The sequence below is a fragment of the Crocodylus porosus genome, unplaced genomic scaffold (assembly GCF_001723895.1).
Source record: "Crocodylus porosus isolate Cpor-Errol unplaced genomic scaffold, CroPor_comp1, whole genome shotgun sequence".
Taxonomy (NCBI): domain Eukaryota; kingdom Metazoa; phylum Chordata; order Crocodylia; family Crocodylidae; genus Crocodylus; species Crocodylus porosus.
This window is the reverse complement of record NW_017728938.1, coordinates 791463-812418: the sequence shown is the minus strand read 5'-3', so window position 1 is coordinate 812418 and position 20956 is coordinate 791463. Positions and strand designations below refer to the sequence as shown.

The window sequence follows — 20956 nt, the reverse complement described above, 5'->3', positions numbered from 1 at the left end:
GGGGTGCTCCGGCACCTGGCTCCAAGAAGCTAAGCTGCGGGGGGCGAGGCCAGCTCCACTGGCCTTGGCCCCCTCGTCATGGCGGTGCTCCATCAGGTGAGGGGGCAAGGCAAGCACTGTGCTGCCAATACCCTGCACCATCACTGCCTCCAAGGACCAGGGCCGGGGGGGTGAGGCCAGCACTGCTGGCCCTCCCCCCACTCTAGCCCCTCAATCCCCACTGTCATGGCAGCACTCTGCCATGTGTCTCTGTCTGTGCAGAGCACTCTGATTGGCTGCCAAGACAACCAGAGTGCAAATAAAGCATTACAGACAGACAGACAGACTAAGGCTTTTATAATATTAGAAAGGTCTCTTTGCAGGGTGGATGGGATGAGCACCACAGCAAAAATTTGCCTTTTTAACTGTCTTTTCAAGACAGCATTGAAAAAACTGAACTACCTTTACTGAAGACCACAAAGGGAAGAGGCTTGGTGAAAATCCTTTGTGACGCTGGGTGGAGTGATACAGGGTGGCACCCCATAATATGAATCCCAAGACTGGTGACAGCCGGCTTGGAGCCTGCATGACCAGTGTCTTGTGGTTGAGGACACTTACCAAGTAATGATGACCAGCCATTAGCCCTTTACAATGGCATTAGGGGAAACACCCTACATAACGTAGCATATATTAGCAGGAACCCAGAAAGCTGTGAGATGCCTTTCCACTGCCCACTGTGCCACCATTCTCACAGATTTCATAGATATTAGGGCTGGAAGGGACCTTGAAGATCATCAAGTCCAGCCCCTTGCCCCAGGGGCAGGAAGTCAGCTAGGGTCAAAGGATCCCAGCAAGATAAGCATCCAAACATTTCTTGAATGAGTCCAGAGTAGGTGCCTGCAGCACTTTTGGAGGGAGTCTATTCCAGGTCTTGGGGGCTCAGACAGTAAAGGAAGTTTTCCTTATGTCCAGCCTAAAATGGTCTTGGAGGAGTTTATGACTGTTGGTCCTTGTTTTTCTTTAGGGTGCTCTGGTGAACAGACATTCTCCCACGTCCTGATGCACACCACTTACGTACTTATAAGCAGGCACCAAGTCCCCCCTGACCCCATGCTTTTCCAGGCTGAAGAGTGCCATGGCTCTCAGCCTTTCTTCATAAGGTCTATTCTCTTGCCCTCTGATCATGCACGTGGCTCTCCTCTGGACTCTCACAAGCTTCTCGGCATCCTTCTAGAATTGTGGAGCCCAGAATTGGATGCAGTACTTCAGCTGCAGCCTCACCAAGGCTGAGTACAGTGGGAGGATGACATCCTGAGAATTACTTGAAAAGCATCTATGGATGCAAGTCAGAGTTTTGTTTGCTTTACCAGCTGCAACATCGCACTGGTGGCTCATGTTCATTTTGTGGTCAATCATGACCTCCAAGTCTCTTTCAGCAGTGGTGCTAGCAAACATAGCACTGCCAAGCCTATAAGTATGCTGCAGATTCCCCACCACCTGAGGTGGAGTACCTTACATTTATCAGTATTGAATGTCATCAGGTTTGTATCTGTCTACTTACTATGTTTATCCAAGTCAGCCTGGACCACTGGCCTGTCCTCAGGTGTGGACGCTATGCCCAAAGTTTAGTGTCATCGGCAAACTTAGCCAGTGCACTGCTGACACCAATGTCCACATCTCAATAAAGATGTTAAAGAGAACCGACCCAAGAACAGAACCTTGGGGGCACCACTGGTCATGGAGTGCCATAATGATTTGCTACCATCGACCACTACTCTTTGGGTCCGACCTTGGAGCCAAATGTCCCAGCCATCGGACTGCGGTGTAGCGGAGGCCACAGTTGGCCAATTTTTTCATGAGGAGGTCATGGGACACCACATCAAAGGTTTTTTTAAAGTCCAGATATGTGACATTAATCTCTTCTCCCTTGTCCAGATGATATGTCACCTGGTCATAGAAGGAGATGAGATTGGTCAGGCAAGACCTACCCACGACAAACCCATGCTGGCTGTCCCTCAGGATGTTGCCTTCAGCCAGCTTGCCAAGAATGGTCTCTTTGATCATTTTTTCCAGAATCTTACCGGGGATTGAGGTCAAGCTGATTGGCCTGTAATTCCTGGGATCTACTTTCCGCCCTTTCTTCAGGACAGGTACCACATTGGCCTTCTTCCCTGCTTCAGGTCTTCAGGTACTTCACTCAGGTGAGTGCCACAAGTTTTCAAATATTTTGCCAATGCTTGGGCAATGACACCTGCCAGCTCCTTGAGTACTCTAGGGTGTAATCTGTCAGAACCAGCTGACTTGAAGGTGTCCAGCCTCTCAAGGTGATCCTTTACTAGATCAACACCAATGTTGGGTATAAACTCTCACCCTGGCCGTCACCCTGGCCGTCCTGCATCTTGCTAGGCAGGGTGATCCCATTGGACTGAAGAAAGACCGACATGAAGTACCCATTGAGCAGAATGGCCTTTTCCTGGGTGTTGGTTATCAGCTGTCCCATTTGGTTCAGCAGGGGTCCAATGTTACCCTTGCTTCCCCCCGCCCCCCGACTCCCTACTTATCTGAAAAAGGACTTTTCGTTATCCTTGATATGTGAAACCAAATGGAGCTCGGTTGCAACTTTGGCTTTCCTGATCTGCTTCCTGAAAGTACAGACCACTGCTGAGTACTCCTTCTTGGTGGTAATTCCAGCCTTCCAGCCTTTATAAGTCTCTCTTTTGAGGTGTAGGAGGTCCTCAAGTTCCCAGCTGAGCCAAAGGGATTGCTGTGCCCTTTTGCTACCCTTCCTCCGAGATGGGATGACTATCCCTTGTGCTGTCAGGATTGCTCCCTTGAGGAGCAACCACTCCTCTTGGACTCCTCTTCTTGTTGAGTTGGGGTCCCTTTGGACCTAGACAACGAGCTTCCTAAACTTGTCAAAGTCAGCTTTCCTGAAGTCAAGGACTTCTGTATTGCTGATTAACTTGCCAGCTTTATGATGGATAGTAAAAGTGATCAGCTCATGGTCACGGTCACCCAGCTTTCCATAGATTCTAAGGTCACTAACTAGGTCATCCCCTTTTGCCAGTACCAGGTCCAGCAATGCTTTACCTCTTGTTGGCCTATAGACTCCTTGAGTCAGGTAGAGCTCATCCATGCACATGAGGAAGCTTTGTGACCAATTGGATTTGGCTGAGTGCTCTTCCCATGAGATGTTTGGGTAGTTAGTCTCCCATGACAACCATGCACCAAAAGCATACAGCCTCAGCCAGTTGCCTGCCGAACTCCTTGTCCAGCTCGTTTCTGGTTAGGAGGTCTGTAGTAGACTCCTACCATGATGTCCCCCATGCCACGTTCCGCACGTATTTTAACCCAGAGAGACTCCAGTCGTCCTTCCTGGGTGCCAAAGTCAATTTCAATTTCTCATCAGGCATGGGCACCCATTTGTGGTCCTACCCTACCCACTTCATGGGTACTATGAATAATCCTCCCCCCCACTTCTGGTACACACTATTGTGTACATGGTGCTGCACGGCTGCCTTACTAGCAAGACACCAGTGGGAATGCTGTAGACACCTTTGCTTTGGGGACAAAGGGGAGTGCAGGACAGTGGCAAGTTTGTCAATGGTGGGGTGTTTTGGAACAAAGCAGCAATATCTAGTTGAATTTTAGAATGGGCTAACTGCTCAATGTCATTGTGGGAAAGTGTCAGTGGTCCGCCCCCTCCTTCCTCATGACTCACCTGCCACGCTTAAGATGAAAAAATTGTTTGATGTTGATTTCTAAGGGAAGGGATAAAAGATGCCAGTCCACCCAATGTGACGCTTCACAAGTGCTAGCTTATTTAACATTGAAACAAAAGAGTATCACCGTGCTGTCTCATTAGCGAGAGGCGGCTGAATCGCCACTTGGATCAACTGCAGGCTCCCAGCTGCTCCACTGTGGATTGTGGGGCTCCATGCTGCTCCAGCTGAGCCAGTTGTGCCCTGGGGTCAAGTTTCCCACTCTTCTTCCCCCTTCCAGAGACACGGTCTGCTGGCTGCTGGTTCCTATGTCCTAGAGGAGCCTCTTCATTCTTCCCTCTTTGATCAAGGCTGTTCTCTGCCACTTTGGATGTCTGTCACCCACCCTAGGCAAGGAGCCCTCACGGTTAGTGTCTCCCACCTCTCTGAGGTCTTACCGGCTGGCATCCAGCCTCATGTCCCGAAGGTAAGTATTTCCCTGCATCTCACTAGTCCATGGTTGTCTTCTTCACATTTCCATTCACAGCATCCTTCACGCTTTAGGTAAATGTGCCGCCGCTGTTTCTCCTCCTCCTTTCTTCTAGTGCCCGAGGGCAACGTTTGGTGCTTTGCCCCACCTTTTATGTCTGGCGGTGGTCATCAATTTCTTATCTCTTCCTGGTATGTGTCCTACCTTCCCTGCTCCACCCATGCTTTCAGTTTCACCCTTGATTTCACCCTCAGTAACAAGGGTTTGGCTTAAACCCCGTTACACACCTCCCCCTTTTTGTCTCAAAAAAACTAAGATCCACTGAATCTTCGCAAACCTTGCCCCGGTCATCTGGGCTCGTCGCCTGTGCTCATCATGATTTTAGCGCATGACAGGAAGTCAACATTCCTACTCTTCTTCCCCGCCCAATGTTTCACTGAAAAATAAAAGGATTGTAACACAAGAGACCACCTCATTAGTCTGGCATTATCAAATTTGGCAGTTCACAGGCAGCATAGTGGTGAATGGTCTGTGATCAGTACAAACTTTGGGCCTAGCAAATAATACTGAAATAGCTCCACCCCCCACTTGATAGCCAGACATTCCCTCTCAATCATAGAGTATTGTGTCTCTGCAGGTATCAGCTTTTTGCTAGCAAAGGCTATCGGTCTCTCTTTCCCACCATCCTCCTGGAAGATGGCCCCTAATGCTGTGCCGGAGGCATCTGTTTTCAAGAAAAACGTTTTCTCAAAATCTGGAGTGTACAGCCCCGGATGTCGACACAGGGCTGTCTTCACCTGTTCGAAGGCTAGGACAGCTCAGAGTTCCACTGATGCCTGTTCTTCCATCCCTTAGTCATCTCTGTCAGGGGTGCTGTCTTCTCTGAAAAATTGTTAATGAAACATCTGTAATAACTGGCAAAACCCAGGAAAGATCGTAGTTATCTGAGAGTTTGTGGTAATCGGTGTCATTGGATGGCTGCCACCTTATCAGCTATGGGCTTTATTTTCTCTTGTCCGACCATAAACACACATACTGTGTCTCCTTCTTCCCCAGTGCACACTTCCGTGGGTTTGCCGTCAACCTGGCCTGACGAAGCTCGTTGAGGATCTCCCGCAGGTGTTGACAGTGTGTTTTCCAGTCATTGGAGAAAATGATTATATCATCAATATATGCAGCTGTGTATTCTTGGTGAGGGTCCAGCAACTGGTCCATGAGGCACTGAAATGAGGCCACCGCCCCCATGGAGCCCAAAGGGCATCCGCCTAAATTGGAACAAGCCCCAAGGGGTTCCAAAGGCCGTTTTTTCCTTGTCAGCCAGAGCCATCGGGATTTGCCAATAGCCCTTAGTGAGGCCTAAGGTTGAAATGTGTTTAGCTTGGTCCACCTCCTCCAGCATATCCTCGACCTAGAGCATTGGAAAAGCAACAAATGTTGCTATTTCATTTACCTTCTGACAGTCAATACATAATTTTATGGTCCCATCGGTCTTTGGAACCACCACCATCAGGCTTCTCCATGGGCTATGGGACTCCTCAATAATATCTAGCTTTTTCATTACCTTGATTTCTTGCTGGACTGCGGGCCATAGGTGTTGAGGCAGTGTCCTCCAATGGTTATGTATGATCTTTCCAGGTGGAGTTTGGATACTATGCACCACCCCTCGAGCTTCCCCTGACATCTCACAGAATATATCGGGATACTCTGACACTAAACCTCTAAAGCTTTCTGCTGTTCCGGATTGAGCTGGCCACCTACCTCTGGTCTCGAGGAACCCTTCCACAGTCTTTGAGCTTCCCTGTCTCCTTCTAGCTCATTGCACTCCACTGGGTCCTATATCATCCATCCCTCTCTTTGGCACCACTTCAATAAGTTAATGTGATATATTTGCTTCCTCTTAGTGGGCTCGGTTCAAAGTACCTCATAGTTTACAGGCCCCGTATGCCTGGTTACTTGGAATGGACCCTGCCATCGGGCTACCAACTTGTGTGGGCTGTCGGGTAGTAGTACTAGCACCTAGTCTCCGGCCTTCAGTTCTCTTTCTGTGGTGTGTCATAGTTTTATATCTGTTTTTCTTGTCTCTGCTGTAGGTTCCTTCGTGTTATTACCAGTGCTCTTTCTAACCTATCTTGAAAATTAGTCTTGGTCTGCAGCCACGTCACCCTGTCCCACCCAGTAGGGTACTCCATCCTTCACAGATCACATCTAGGAGTCCCCTAGGATCATGACCAAAAACCAACTCAAACAGAGCATACCCAGTGGATGCTTGGGGGACTTCCCTGATCGCAAATAGAGGGCGAGGGATCATGGCATCCCATACCCAGGGGGTCATCCTGTATGTACGCCCATATCATCCCTTTTAGTGTCCAATTGAAGCGCTCCACCAAACCATCCGTCTGGGGGGTGGTAGATGGAGGTCTGGAGTTGTTTTATCTTTAGCGTGCTGCACACTCCCCACAAAATCTTGGACATTAAGTTCTTACCCTGGTCTGTAAGAATCTCCCGGGGAATTCCTACCCATTCGATGCATCTCATGAGGGCACTGGCTATCACTGGGGCCGTTACCAAGTGTAGGGGAATAGCGTCGGGGAACCACGTGGCATAGGCAATGATTACCAGGATGAACTGGCAGCCTATCCTGCTGCAGTGGGAAGGGTCTTGCCACATCCATGGCAATCCTATCAAAGGGTCATTCTGTCAATGGTAGCGGTCTTAATGGGGACTTGGGTGGTCTTAGCCCCTCTGTTTTCTGGCACTCCAGGCATTCTGCTCAAAACCTCTCTACATTTGTAGAGCCCTGGCCAGAAAATGGTTGTTTCAATCTGGCCTCCATCTTAACCCTCCCTAGGTATCCTCCTATGGGAGGGGTGTGGGCCACCCGTAGCAGATCACCCCAGTATTTCTGTGGAATCAAAACCTGCAGTTTCTCACCCCCTTCTTTCTGATCTTCTACCTGGTAAAGGATGCCCATCCTTACCTCGAAGTGAGGGCTCAGTTTCCCCTTCTCTGGGTCTATTACCTCTCCCTCTTGTCTGGCCAGCTGAGTCTGCCATATATTCTGGAACAGTGGCTCCTGCCTTTGTTCCTCCCTGAAGTATCCATTGCCAATGATTTGTTCCAGGTCCAAATCTCTTCCATTTTCCTCCTCCGGGGTCCCAGAGCATACTGCCTCTGGATCACTCTGCCAGTCTCCTCCGTTTCTTCTTAGTACTTGGGCGACTACTTCCTTCAAATGCGGCCAAACAACCCCCAGCAGCATATGGCAGGGAAGAGTCTCTGCTAACCTACTGCAATTTCTTTGGTCTGCCCCATTATGGATAGCTGAAGTCATCTCCCCTCGTAAGTGTAGGAGGCCCCGTGTATACAGACTATGCTCATGGGTGATTCAGGGCTCCCTAGTTGTGCAGGCAGCAGGTCTTATCATGGACTGGGAACAACCTGTGTCAACAACTGCCGGCATGATGGTTTCTCCCACTCGAACCTCTACTACTGATTTATTCTGTCGCCCAGGATCCTTGTGCCACCCAAAGCTGTAATCCATTTTTTCCTCATGGGGGTTCTCCATTGTTGCCTACACTTGAGGTCTGTGCAGGCAAACTCATGACACATGCCTCTTTTCTCCACACCTGTAGCAAATTATATCTTGGGCATCCCAGCCCTGGGATTCTGAGTTCCTCCTCTCTTCTTCCTTTGCTAGGGCCCTCCAAGAGCTGCCCCATACCTGTTTCTCCAGGCCATTCCTTCTTGGGAGCCTCTCCTTCCATCTCAGCTGAGACACAGTCCTCTGCCAAGCGTAAGGCGTCCTCCATTGTCTTTGGTTGATGACGCCCTACCCAGTGTTGAGTGTTGCCCCCAAGGTCGTTCAGGAACTGTTCCAGTATAATGTGGTCTACCACTTCTCCTACAGATGCGGTTCCTGGTTGAAGTCATCGTTCCACTAGGTCCCGCAGGGTCTGGGTAAGCAGACGTGGTCGCAATCCTTCTGCCCCTTTGCGGGCCCAGAACATCTGGCAGTATGTTTCCGGTGCTATCTCAAGATGGTATAATATGGCCTCTTTTATCTTTCCGTAATCTCAGTCTTCCGATCGGCTGAGAGCCAACAGGCAGCCTGCTTGGGACCAATAAGTAGGGGCCCTATGCGTACTGCCCAGCTGCTTGGATCCCCTTTACAAGCTGCAGCTGTTCTCTTGAAGGCCTCCAGATAAGCCTCCTCCACATCGTCCTGGGGGGTCATCTTAGGGAACTGGGATCCATTGCTCCCCCACCCCCAGAGCTGCCTGCTGGGCTTCAGTCTTCCCACTTAGATCCTGTTGCCGAGAGAACAGTCTGATCCTGGCCTCAGCTTCTTGTGTCCATATATGGACTATCTCCTCCAATTGTGCTTGCTGGCCCTGCAGTAGCCAGAGGGTAACATTATGTGCTTGTTGTCAGTCGGCCAGTGCCTGGATGTCCATGGACTCCATGTTTCACCCGTGCTCCGGGTGACTTGGTGTTTCCTGGCCAATGCACCACTTTGTGGGAGAGTCTCAGCTGTACACTTCCCCCTTCCTCAAGACTCACCTGCCATGCTTAAGATGAAAAAAATTGTTTGATATTTATTCCTGAGGGGAGATGCCAGAGCACCCAGTATGATGCTTCACAAGTGTTAGTTATTTAACATTGAAACAAAAGAGCATCCCCGCACTGTCTCATTAGTGAGAGATAGCTGAATAGCCACTTGGATCAATTGCAGGCTACCTGCTGCTTCAGCTGAGCCAGTTGTGCCCCGGGGTTGAGTTTCCCACTCCTCTCCCCGCTTCCAGAGACATGGTCTGCTGCCTGCTGGTTCCTATGTCCTAGAGGAGCCTCTTCATTCTTCCCTCTTTGATCACGGCTGTTCTCTGTTGCTTTGGATACCCGTCATCTGTCCCGGGCATGAAGCCCTCAGGGATCGCGTCTCCCACCTCCCCGAGGTCTTACCAGCTGGCATCAAAATATATGTCCTGATGGTATTTCCCTGACTCTCACCAGTCCAGGGTTGTTTCCTTCACATTCCCATTCACAGCGTCCTTCACGCTTCAGGAAAGCCTGCCACCGCTGTTCTCTCTCCTCCCTTCTTCTCGTGCCTGCAATGTCTGGCACTATGCCCCGACTTATGTCTGGCGATGGTCATCAATTTCTTATTTCCTCCCCCCTCCACCTATACTTTCAGTTTCACCCTCAGTAACAAGAGTTCAGCTTAAACCCCCTGTTACAGTCATGTCCCCTGACAGCTATTTCTCAGCCTGACACAAGAGATGCAGAGACCCAGACCAAGGAGCAGTGGTATCAACGGGGATACTGACTCATTAATTATATGTATTATCTAATTGAAAGACTTCTTCAAATACAGTTATGTTGTGTGAGAAGAAAGCCCAAGTACAGTAAAAGCTTTGTTATCCGGCATCCGCTGGGAATGGGGGATGCCGTAGAATAAAACATGCTGGTTAACTGAGAGGCCTGAACAGGTGTCCTTGCCCGTTCAGGCTGCCGTATCTCCTGCTGCGTCCAGGGCATTGCTGCCCCTCCTGCCCATTACCGCCTCTCCCGTGGGCCCAGCAGGACAGGGAGGTGGGGCCCACACAGCCTGCTATGCCCCAAGCCATTGGGGCTTGGCAGCGCAGGCTGTTTGCCCCAGGCTGTGGGGGCTCGTAGAAACCAGTAGTGCCATCGTGGGCACTTCCAGTTTCACTTTACCTTACAAGCCAGCATGCCGGTTAATAGAGAATGCCAGCTTGTCAGGTGCTGGTTAATGGAGCTTTTACTGTACTGGATTCTACTTTTACTAACTGGAGAATACTACTGATAATGCACTGTAAACATTTCAATTTTTTTTTTTTTTTTTGGAAGGAGTAAAAATGAGCAAATTCAAGGAGGGAGGAACTGCTCTTTACTGGTGGAAGAGCACGGTTATGTTTGTTTCTTCTTTCTTTATTTGTTTGTTTAAGTTAAATTATGTTATTAAATGAAATTATTCATTTGTTAAAGTTAAATTATATTTTTTAAAAGTTTTTGCTCTGTGCAATACAGGTTTTTGTGTGCTTGCTGGGAATTAAAAAATGCAAAGAGGGGTGGAAGCGGCTTGGGGTCAGGGAGAGCAGCAGGATATGGCAGAGGAACAGCAGCAGGGAAAAAGGGGGGAGAAGGGATACCCAAAATTAACGGCAGGGCCAGCCAGCTATAGTACTGTGACCACGCACAACTCAGGCGGGGCTGTGAAACCCAGGGTGCGCTCCAGGAGTGTAGGGTCAGCCACCCCTTGGGTGGGGTAGCAAAGCAGGGTATGCAAGGGAGGAGCAGGATAAAAGTTGGGCTGCTGGAATGGCAGAGGCTTGCCAGCTCAGAGAAGCAACAGCAGGGAAAAGTGGGAAGGGGGATCCCCGAAATTAACAGCAAGGCCAACCAGCTGCAGTACTGTGGCCATGTACGGCCCAGGCAGGGTTGTGAAACCCGGGGTGCACTTCAGTGGTGTGGAGTCAGCCACCCCTTGGGCTGGGGGGAGGAGGAGAGGGGGCAGTAGTGAAGCAGGACATGCAACGAGTGTTAAAAAAGTTGGGGTACAGGACTGGCAGAAGCTTGCTGGCTCTGAGAAGTGGCAGCAGGGAAAAGGCCAGCCAGCAGCAAAGTGAAAACAGGGAACAATTTTTTTTAGAATCAAAAAAAGTTGTATTTTCCATTAATCAGAACCTTGAATTAAATTACCAGTAAAATTTGCAAGATTAGCACCTGAGGTCTTGTTGAAGCATTGCAACAGAAATTCCATGGATTTCCAAGTAAACCTAAGTGGCATGTGGTGATGAAACTGTTGCAAAGCAGGGAAAATGGCATTTTTGCCCATATGTCAGATAGACATTGAAAAAATAATACGATTAAAAAAATTCCCTTGGCACAAATTCAGTCACTAAAACTAAAACATGTCGGAGGTGTTTTAAATTACCAGGATAAAAAATGACTAGCACAATAAAACAAGGTGACAATGTGGATCTTCAGACGCAATTAAGCTAGTGAAATGGTGATTTTTGTCACATGGACATAGCAAAAATACAACATGGACAACTACCTTTTGTGCAGAGAACCGCCTAAAGAAATGCCAATCAGACGGGAGCTACGGTGCCTAAATCTGGGCTGGAAGGAGGCACCTTTTCCTTTTAAGATTCAACTCACCTCCCTCCCCCCAGGAACTTGCATTTGCCAGTTTGCACAAAACCAAAGCAGTTATTGCTTTCACCTTGCAACATAGGCATCAGAAGGCCAGAGCTAATGGTCTTAGCCCCCACCAAACTGGGCCAGCAACAGTGGGTCCAGCACCGCTGCTGCCATAACGCCACACCCAGCACCCCTGCCATGCTCTCCTTTGCTTTTAGGTGCACAGCACAAGCACACACCAGCCCCAAAATGGCTCTGTGGGAGGGAGGGGCAGGGTCAAGCAGGTACACTCTGTACTGCTCAGCCCCCGCAAGTAATATTTTCTAGTTCTACTTGTGCCTTGCAATCCTGTCTAAAACCACATATAAAAGTCAGTGTTACAGTTTATGTAATGTTTAGCCATAAAAGAAAAGGATATATTACTGCTGCACCTGAATGGTTATAGTTGTGTCTCTGTAAGCACTATCACTCTATAAAAGTTTTGCCCTGGGTTCTGTAACTATGTTTTTTGGTTGTTCTGCCACTTCATCTTTGTCATTTCATATTGATTTATAAAATCTATCCAAGTTTTTTAAGGACTGTTTAGCTAATGAAAGATATTAGTGACTTGGTAACTACGTTGATTATTTTTAAATAAATCACCTGGATATGGTTAGAGACATTTACCATTTTGCAGATTGTGCTGCCAGGAAGGTGTATTGTCCCACAAAATCTTCAGAATTCTAAAAAGGTAGCCAATTCTAGAATAGTCTTTGAAGGCATCTTCACATGTGCTTTGGGGGTGGCAGCACCGAGAGCCACTCTAATTAAAACACCCATAGTGTCTTGTGTAAACAGAGTCCTATGCTTCAAAATGGCAGCAGAGGGCGCTTTAACTCAAGCTCATCATGCAAGCTTTAGTTAAAGTGCCCCTGCCACCATTCTGTAGCACAGGGATGCTGAATACACAAGATATGGAGGCTACTGAAGCATGCTAACTAGCACTCGATTAACAGAGATTAACCAGCAGACTCAATTAATAGAGTCTGATCCGATACGCGGTAATTAAGGCACACTAGAGCAGTGTCCCCACACATCTATAGACACCCTTCAGGATTTCAATATCATAATTTAATGAATGAGTTGGGTAATAAGACAACAAAGTACCTGACAATATTTTTCCATGGTATTGCCAGGCATTTATTAGATGCTTCCAATCAATTATTGGAATATTTTTTTAACAGCAGATTGTGCCAATTTGTCTCGTTTCAAATTGTATTGCAATGGAAAAGCAAAGAGTGGAAGAATGTGAGGAAAATGCCAGTCCTGAAAAAAGGGAAATTAAGCTTATAAGAAAACATGAACAGACCCCACATTGATCTCTTTGTTAATACTATTAAGATAACAAAGGATCTTCTACGTAGAACATACAAATCTTGTGATATGCTTGTTGCAGTCTCAGTAGGGATCGTGAAATTATGAAGCTATGACAACTGAACTCCCCTGTGAAATGATAGGAGGCCGCTCCAAAGTAGTTGAGAAAGGAGACATGAAAAAGCTTGTATTGCTGCTGCCCATACTGTGAACAGGCAGAGGACTTCAGTTTCCAGGTTTTAATTTAACCAGTGAAAGCTTTTTCCTTGACATTTTTATTTTGTGCATTAGTCACCATTGCAAGGTGTATAAAGAGAGATTTGCAGACCACCTACGATCCTAAGGCTGGCATGGATTGGTTGCAATTTTGAGCAGATTCAGGCCTGCTCTTGGTTGCACCTGTTTGTGTAGGGCCTTGAGAAGTTCTTTTGGTTGCTGTGCACAGAGCTGCTGCAGTTACATCTGTTCCTCTTGCCATGCAGAATAGAGGCTGGGCATTTTTCTTTAGAAAGGTTTCAGCATTAAAAGAAATATAGAGGACAGTACTAAAGTGATTGTCAGGCAGGGAACTGATTTATAAAGAAAATAGACAAGTACTGCCACTTTGCACCCAGGCTATATGAAATAATTACAACAACAACTTCTAGAAACTTTTTAGCTATAAATGTCAAAGTGTTTTGAAAAGGTACACACAGGTATTATCCCAATTTTTACAGAAAGACAAACTAAGGCATAGAATGGTTAAAACTATAGGAAAAGCTATAAAAGTGATGCTCAAACTGCAGCCTGCGGGCCAGATCTGACCACGGAGCTGTATCATCTGGGCAACAGGGCTCTCCACAGGTCTAGAAATTTGGCAGCATGAATTACTCCTAGAACTGGAATTAATTGTTCCCAGAACTGTAGTAATCAACACTGTCACTGCTCCCCTGCTACCAAATTTCCAGACCCATGGGTTAGGGACAGACATTCAAAAAGCCAGAGCCTAAAATGATTAAATCTTTCCAGGTTAGTCTAACCTGGAAAGATTGAACCAATTTGCAAGTGAATATACTTTCACTTTTGATGCTAGAAATGCAGGCACATGCCTGCACTGGCCCAGGCTAGAAGCTGGGGGGCACTAGAGCAGCCCCCTCTTCCCTTCCTCAACAGCTGCAAGGCTAAAGGGAAGCTGACCTGAGGGGCATGGCCAGGCCCCCGCAGAACTTAAGTATGATTGTGGGGGGTTTAAACCCCCACCCTGGCCTATAGGGACCCCCAGCCAAGGTGTCCCTGGAGGGGGAATGGGGTAAGCAGCCCTTGCCAAGCTTGTCCCTGAGGCCAGACACTGGCTCAGGTGAAGGAGAGAGGGGTGGGGATCTGTCACTGGGCACAGCCATGGGACCCCAGCCAGAGTCTGCTCAGCTTTCCCCCCGCTCCTGCTTGGGCAGTGGGGTTGGGGCCTGGCCAGAGCCGGCTGGCATAGGCCTGCTGTCTGCCCAGGGCTGGGGCTGCGGGGCTGAGCTGGGTCGGCCTGCAGCTGCTGCTGAGGGTGGACACAGCGGGGCCAGCCAGGGCTGGGCTACAGGGGCCGGGCCCTTCCCAGCAGGCTGCAGCTCAGGCTGGGGGGGCTGCACAGCCAGATTACTCCCAGCTTCCCATGCCCATGCCAGGCAGGGCTGTCATAGAGCCGTAGCCAGCTGGGAAGGGCCTTTCCAGCTGGCTGCATTTCCATGACAGCCCATTCTGGCAGCATGGGCGGGGGCTGGCCAGGGAGCAGGCTCCTCGGGCCAGCTCAGAGGCGCCAGCAGCCGCCCATCACCACCATGTCCCCTATCCTGTGTGGCACCTGGCAGCTGCAGCCATACCACAAGCTGCAGATTGGCCAGGGCTGGGGAGCTGTTCTAGCTCCTATGTCTCCAGCTGCCGCTGCTGCCACGGCCAGTGCTGCTGCCACTCCTGCCCCTGCCACACCGCTCAGGGTGGGCTGGCAGACCAGACTATCATGGCGCCGCAGATACCTAGGAAGGGCCCTGTCCCCATGGCCTGGCCCAGGCTAGCCCCTTCCCAGCTGGGTGCGACTCCATGTGACAACCCCACCCAGCCCGGGCACAAGGAACTGGGAGCAATTCAACTGTGCAGTCCCTGTGGTCCCAGCCTGAGTCACAGCCCGCTGGGAAAGGACCCAGCCCAAGCTGGCCCCTCTGCATCTATCCTCAGCAGCACCCATAGGCCGGCTTGGCCCAGCCCCACAGCCCCAGCCCCAGCCACTGGCAAAGCAGCTATGATAGGGCTATGCTGGCTGACTCTGGCCACACTCCCGCCCCTCCTGCTGAAGTGGGAGAATGCCTTACAGGGGCTGCTCCACTCTGCCAGGCAGACCCTGGCTGATGGTGGTACAGAGGATGGAGGGGGAGATGAAATCCCCCACCCTCTTTCCGTTTGCTCCAGGCTGCAGACACAGCTGGCCACACCCCCAAGCCAGGAAGACCTCAGCTATTATCCCCACGTGGGAGAGGGGAGGGATAGGGGAATAAAACTTCTCCCTGCTCTCTTTGTCTCAGGGGGCCATGCCAGGCCTGCATATGGCCCCCCGCCCGCCCTGGCAAGAGAGAAGGACAGGGCCAACCCTGCTCTGCAGAGCAGACACAACAGCCTAACCCAGGGCTGCAAAATGCTGGGATGCTGGGGGACTCTGGTTTAACTTAAACAAAGAAGGGGGCTGGGACAGAAGTTGCATAAACCGGTTTGACCCAAATCAGTTAAGCCTGTTATTACATTCAACCAGTTTTATCTTAAACTAGTTTCAGCCATTTTGAAACTGGTTTATGTGTTACTGAACTTATGTTCTGGTACAGGGTTAAACTAGTTTCTGATCACTTAAACCGGTTTATATGTAACTTTTGTCCCTAGCCCTGGGGAATCCCCCATGTCAGATGATATGGTCCTGCATAATGTATCACACTAGTGCATAAGATCACTCTGTGGCTGGATCTGGCATACGGGGTCAGGTTGCACTCATGTGCTGGGTTGCACCTGAGGACCAACCATGCACATTGAATCCGGCATGCTGCATCACACCCATACAACAACCCTACATTTGATCCAGGACATAGACTGATTTCCATGGGTGGGATCTAGCCCAAAGACCAGACGCATGCCACTCACCTGTCCTGCAGGGCTGGATAGGATGTGAACCACTGCGGTACACAAATAGTCAATGTAAAGGAAATCTAAATCCTTGGATAGGACCGTTCACATTGATCTACCACGCTCCCTAAAAGGATTTACCAAACTCATCAAGAAATCTTTGAAGAATGTTAATATAGAGGAAAGAGGGAAATTGTTCCTTGTTACAAATATTGGCTGGAAATTGAAAAAGAGAACATTTAAGCGGAATATCCTGAGGCAATTCCCTATACCAACATCCAAATATAGAAGAGGCTCAACTAGGAACATAGTAGGATCCCTACCACATTGTTGTACAACACACTACAGGGAACAATCCATCTTGCTCTGGTACCCAAAGAATGGAGATGATCACCTGAAAGGTATTTTGCAACTCTGCTTATTATTTTTGGAGGAGTCTTTCACCTGATATTTTACTATAAGCACTATAATCAGGTTCAATATTTACTATTCAACTTGTTTATAGAAGAACCCAGCAAACATTTTCTATTGCATGAGAGCGGAATGAAAGGGAAAGGAGAATGGAAGAAGGTTATAAATGGAGACACAAACATTTCTAGAATAGCTTATTTAAGAGCATTCTGTATTCCTAGAAGTGATCAGCTTCAGAACTCTGAACAACTACACAAACAGGTGGTGCACCACTGACATCACTTGCAAAGTTTGCAGTTGACTTCAGTGGACAGGATGACATCTTGGATTGAGTGCTCCAGATATAACAGAAAGGCAACCAACCATACTCCAGTCAACTGTATGGTCAATCAACTCAACGATACCACACTCTGGTTGTTCAGTTGGCCGATATGGGCAAAAATGTGTAGCTGACTCATACCTGAGCGATGTAATGGTAACCTCTTCATGCTCTTGTAATAGTACAAATGTAGCAAAGCCATATCACCCCTCCCTTTGCATCTTTCTGTTGGCTCCCCTTTTCTCTACCACATTAAATATATGCTGCTCATATTCTTTTTCAAAGCCTCTTGGCTAATCCACTCTGTATTAGCTTTACTTATTCAGGAACTGGACACTGACTTCTGCACCAGACAACCCATGAAGTATATTCATCAGCCACTTATTACATTTTTTAAAAAACAACTTTGTGCTTTCTCCAGGGTTACCTTCATTCTTGGGGGCAGCACCCTGTAAACATCCACAAAGTGACTTAATTGCCCTCCTTCAACATATAATTCTGTTTAATTCAGCCTTAAATTTACAGGGATATTTAGCTCATTTGTATGACTAACAGTTATAGCGTAACTGCTAGGGCTGTGCAAAGCTTTGACTTAATATTTGATCAGACAAATATTCAACATATTCGACCTTGAAAAGTGAAAGTCAAGTCAAATAGCAGCTGGTCGAATAGCTGTCGAATTGAATACCGGAAGTTGAATATTAACAGTGCGAGTCCAACATTAACAGCGCGGGTCAAATATTCGACTTGCCTATACAGGATTCCCAGGGGGTGGGGAGGGAAGGAAAGTAAGGCAAGGGAGGGGGAGAGGGGGAAGGAGTGCTTTCATGACTGACATGTGTGGCTGGCCAGTGACTTGTCAGCATTCTCTGAGGTCCCTTCCAAACCCAGTGCTCTGGGGGAGGGTGAGAAAAAATGCATAAAAGGCAGCAGTTTTTCAGCTCCCCTGCTTTCTGCCTATGTTGGGTGGTAGAACCAGAGCTTGCTCCGTCCACTCCATGCATTGACCTGGTATTGCAGTGCTTCCAGGACCGGTGCAAAAAAACAGGAAAAAAAAAGTTCTCCAGCACCTCTACGTCAGACCACGATGGCTGGAAGCCCTGATCTTCAACAGATTCCCTGCTTGCAATGCTAGCAACAGGGATTTCTAAGAACTTGGTGCTTTTATATTGCTGGAAGCCCTGATCTTCAACAGGTTCCCTGCTTGCAACGCTAGCAACGGGGATTTCTGAGAACTTGGTGCTTTTATTTTATAATTACTTTTCATATTGGTTTATGCTTATATTAGATAGGGTTAGTAGTAGCCTAAGATCTATTCTATATATAGGAATTTAGTTTATATTTTTTTTAATACATCATTCATTCTTTCCACCACACCAACGCTTCTCAATATATTATCTACACACACACAAACACATTTACATAACATCCAGAAATCTAATCTGCGGCGCAGAGCACACTTAGAGGTTCCAGTTCACATACGAAGGAATGCATTATGAAGCAGGGTGGAAAGGCAGGTGGCCACACTGGCGAGCCTGCACGAAGGGGAGCCACGGGGGTTGCAAGCGGGAGAGCTGCAGTTTCTCCCCCACCAAACTCGGATGCAGCCTCTTTTCTCCCACTACAAGGGATGAGGTTGCTACAAGCAGTAAAGAGAGGGGAGCAACAGTGCCACCAGAGCCACTGCCTGTGCCTGAGGCTCTCTCATGTCCAGACACAGCAGCCACAACCTCTCCCAGCATAACTGCAACCAGCACAGCGGCGCATTCCACCCATGTCACTGCCTATGCTGAGCCTTCCAGTGCCAGAAGAGCTGACGCTGGATCTGGATCTCGGTGCCCTGGCAAGGGAAGTTCTGGGGAAGGAGGGGGAATCAGGTGAGTTTGTGCTTGACACCCCTCAGGTTTTTTCCTTTCAAGACACGAGGTCTCTCCCAGAAGGTACTTCAAAAGGTGCCCCCACATACCACCTTCAGCAGGATGGTGGTGCCCTCCCTATACAAAGCATGCAGGGAGCACTTGAAGGAGGAGCTGCACAAAGCAGGTCCATAGGCGACCGTACACTTCACTTTGGACATCTGGAGCAGCTGGGGTGGAGATCATGCATACCTCTCCCTCACAGGGCACTGGTGTGGCCAGTCAGGCTATCGGTGGGCAATCCTTCACGCCAAGGTGACGGATGAGTCCCACACAGCAGCAGAGATAAGGGGGGCCATGAACCGCATGGTGCAGGGGTGGCTGAGCGTTGGGCAGGCTGAGCTCACCCACAGCTTCATGGTCATCGACAATGCGGCCAATATGGTCAAAGCAGTCCATGATGCCAGCTTTGCTGGTATTCACTGTGTGGCACACAATTTACATCTGATTGTGAGGGATACCTTGGAGGGGGACAGGACTGCTGGTGATGGCGCCAGCAACACCAGCAGGCTCGTTTCCGGATGCAGGAAGGTGGCAGGCTACTTCCACCTTCAGGGGGCATCAAGGGGGGCAAAATGTTGCGGGACAAACAAGCAGAGCTAAATGTCCTGCAGCACAGAATCATCCAGGATGTGGAGACTCGGTGGAACTCCGCATACCTGATGCTCGAGAGGCTGGTGGAGCAACAGAAGGCCATCCATGAGCTGGCCTTGCTTGGGGAGATTGGGATCAGCAGCCCTCTCACCAAAGCTGAGTGGGATGCCATCTCCCAGATCTTGCTGGTCCTCAAGCCCTTCCTTGAGGCCACTGATACCCTCCGTGCTGCTGATGCCTTCCTCAACCAGGTGGTCCCCATAGTGAAGGAGCTCCGCATCCAAATGGAGACCTTCCTGGGGGCCAATGTTCCTGGCTGGGGGAGGCCGCTTTCACCAGATGTGCAGGCACTGGTGAGGCAGCTGAAGGAAGGCCTTAGGAAAAGGCTTGAACCCTTGGGATCCAACATAGTGCATATGCTGGCCGCCATCTGTGACCCAAGGGTGAAGTGCACCATATGTGGCAGCGAGACACTGAGTCACTGGAGGGAGGTACTTATTAAGAAAGTGAGAGGCGGAACGGCAGAGGTGGGGGAAAGTGGAACAGGGGGATCCGCTGCCTGAATCCAGCCTGCCATCCAGGAGCCAGTCTTCCCCTCCATCACATTAGGGGGTCCAGATCCACCAGACCCCAGGATCAGGCAGACAACCCTCACACCGTGGTGTCTGCCTATCTTGCTGAGCCTGTGGAGTCCCTGGACTGTGATCCACTGGCCTACTGAGCAACCTGCAGCCCGATGTGGCTGAATATGGCCACAGTTGCCCGGTTGTCCTGTCCACCAACCAGTGTGCCAAGTGAGAGGGTGTTCAGCACGGCTGCGGATGTTGTGACACCCCACTGCACCTGCTTGGATCCTGGTTTGGTGGAGCAACTGGTGTTTCTCAAGGTGAACCTCCCACTGCTGGGGGTGCCCAAGCGCCAGGTGCAGACGGAGTGAATGCTACCCTCCTCGCTCCATCTGGATCACAAGTTCCATCTGTAAGCAGCCTAAGGTGGAGTTTCCCCCAAACCCCTGCACCTATCACCATGAAAGTTGGCAGGCTTTGTGGGCTCCTCAGAAGCTACCATTCCTGTAAGTTTCATCAAGATCAGACAAGAAATGCCAAAGTTATAGCCTGCTTCAACATTCCCCATTATAGCCTATGGGGAAGTTGAAGCAGCTCGAATTTTCGACTAAGCTTCGACCTCGAGTCGAAGCCAACCCGGTTCAACTTGAAGCGGACAGCAAATTGAAGCAGGACCCAGTTTAATATTCAACATAGCTGTCGAATCGAATATTACCTGCTCTGCACAGCCCTAGTAACTGCTGATACACTATCAAGCAGAAATCCTTCTCCCCTTTTGAAGCAGTTAAATGTTACTTTTGTCCATAGCCAGAGATTGAATTTTAAAATACTTTCTTAATATATAAAGGGATTTAGAAACATATTTTTTTCAAGCTCTCATAAAAACCAAGAGATTTTGTGATCAAAACAGAGCAATAACTTTTTATAAAACTTTAACGAAAGAAAGAAAGAAATGCGCTGCACAAACAACACAAGACGACAGAGACTTGACTGGACATGCAGTTAACTGGAGTATAGTTCTTTGGCTTCTACTATATCTGGAAAACTCAGTCCAAGATGTGATCCTGTCCACTGAAGTCAACTGCAAAGCTCCCAATGATGTCAATACTGCAAGCTCAAGTCTCTAGAGCTTCTCGTTGGAGTGAACTGGCAGAAACCTAATTGTATGATCTATGAAACCAATAGTTACTCACAGAGATTTAGCTACTCACCTTGATATTTCTGAATTGCACTAAAATAGAGTCCGATGTTCCAAGAGCAGGAAGCAATATAAATATGATGAAAAACAAGATATGGTTTGCCATTTTGGAAAAATTAACAGTTCTCTCATGAAG

The 20956-nt window shown here is 48.8% G+C and overlaps 1 protein-coding gene across 2 annotated transcripts in view; it reads right to left on the bottom strand.

The window, feature by feature from the left end:
* LOC109318280 (inter-alpha-trypsin inhibitor heavy chain H3-like) overlaps positions 1-20956 on the bottom strand; it is a 101766-nt gene extending 80810 nt beyond the window's left edge. The window contains exon 1 of one of the 2 annotated variants that reach the window (XM_019547422.1): positions 20834-20956. In XM_019547422.1, coding sequence (XP_019402967.1) covers positions 20834-20926 — 93 coding nt within the window. In that variant the 5' untranslated portion in view covers positions 20927-20956. The remainder of the gene's footprint in view (positions 1-20833) is intronic. The other variant, XM_019547421.1, reaches the window with a different exon arrangement.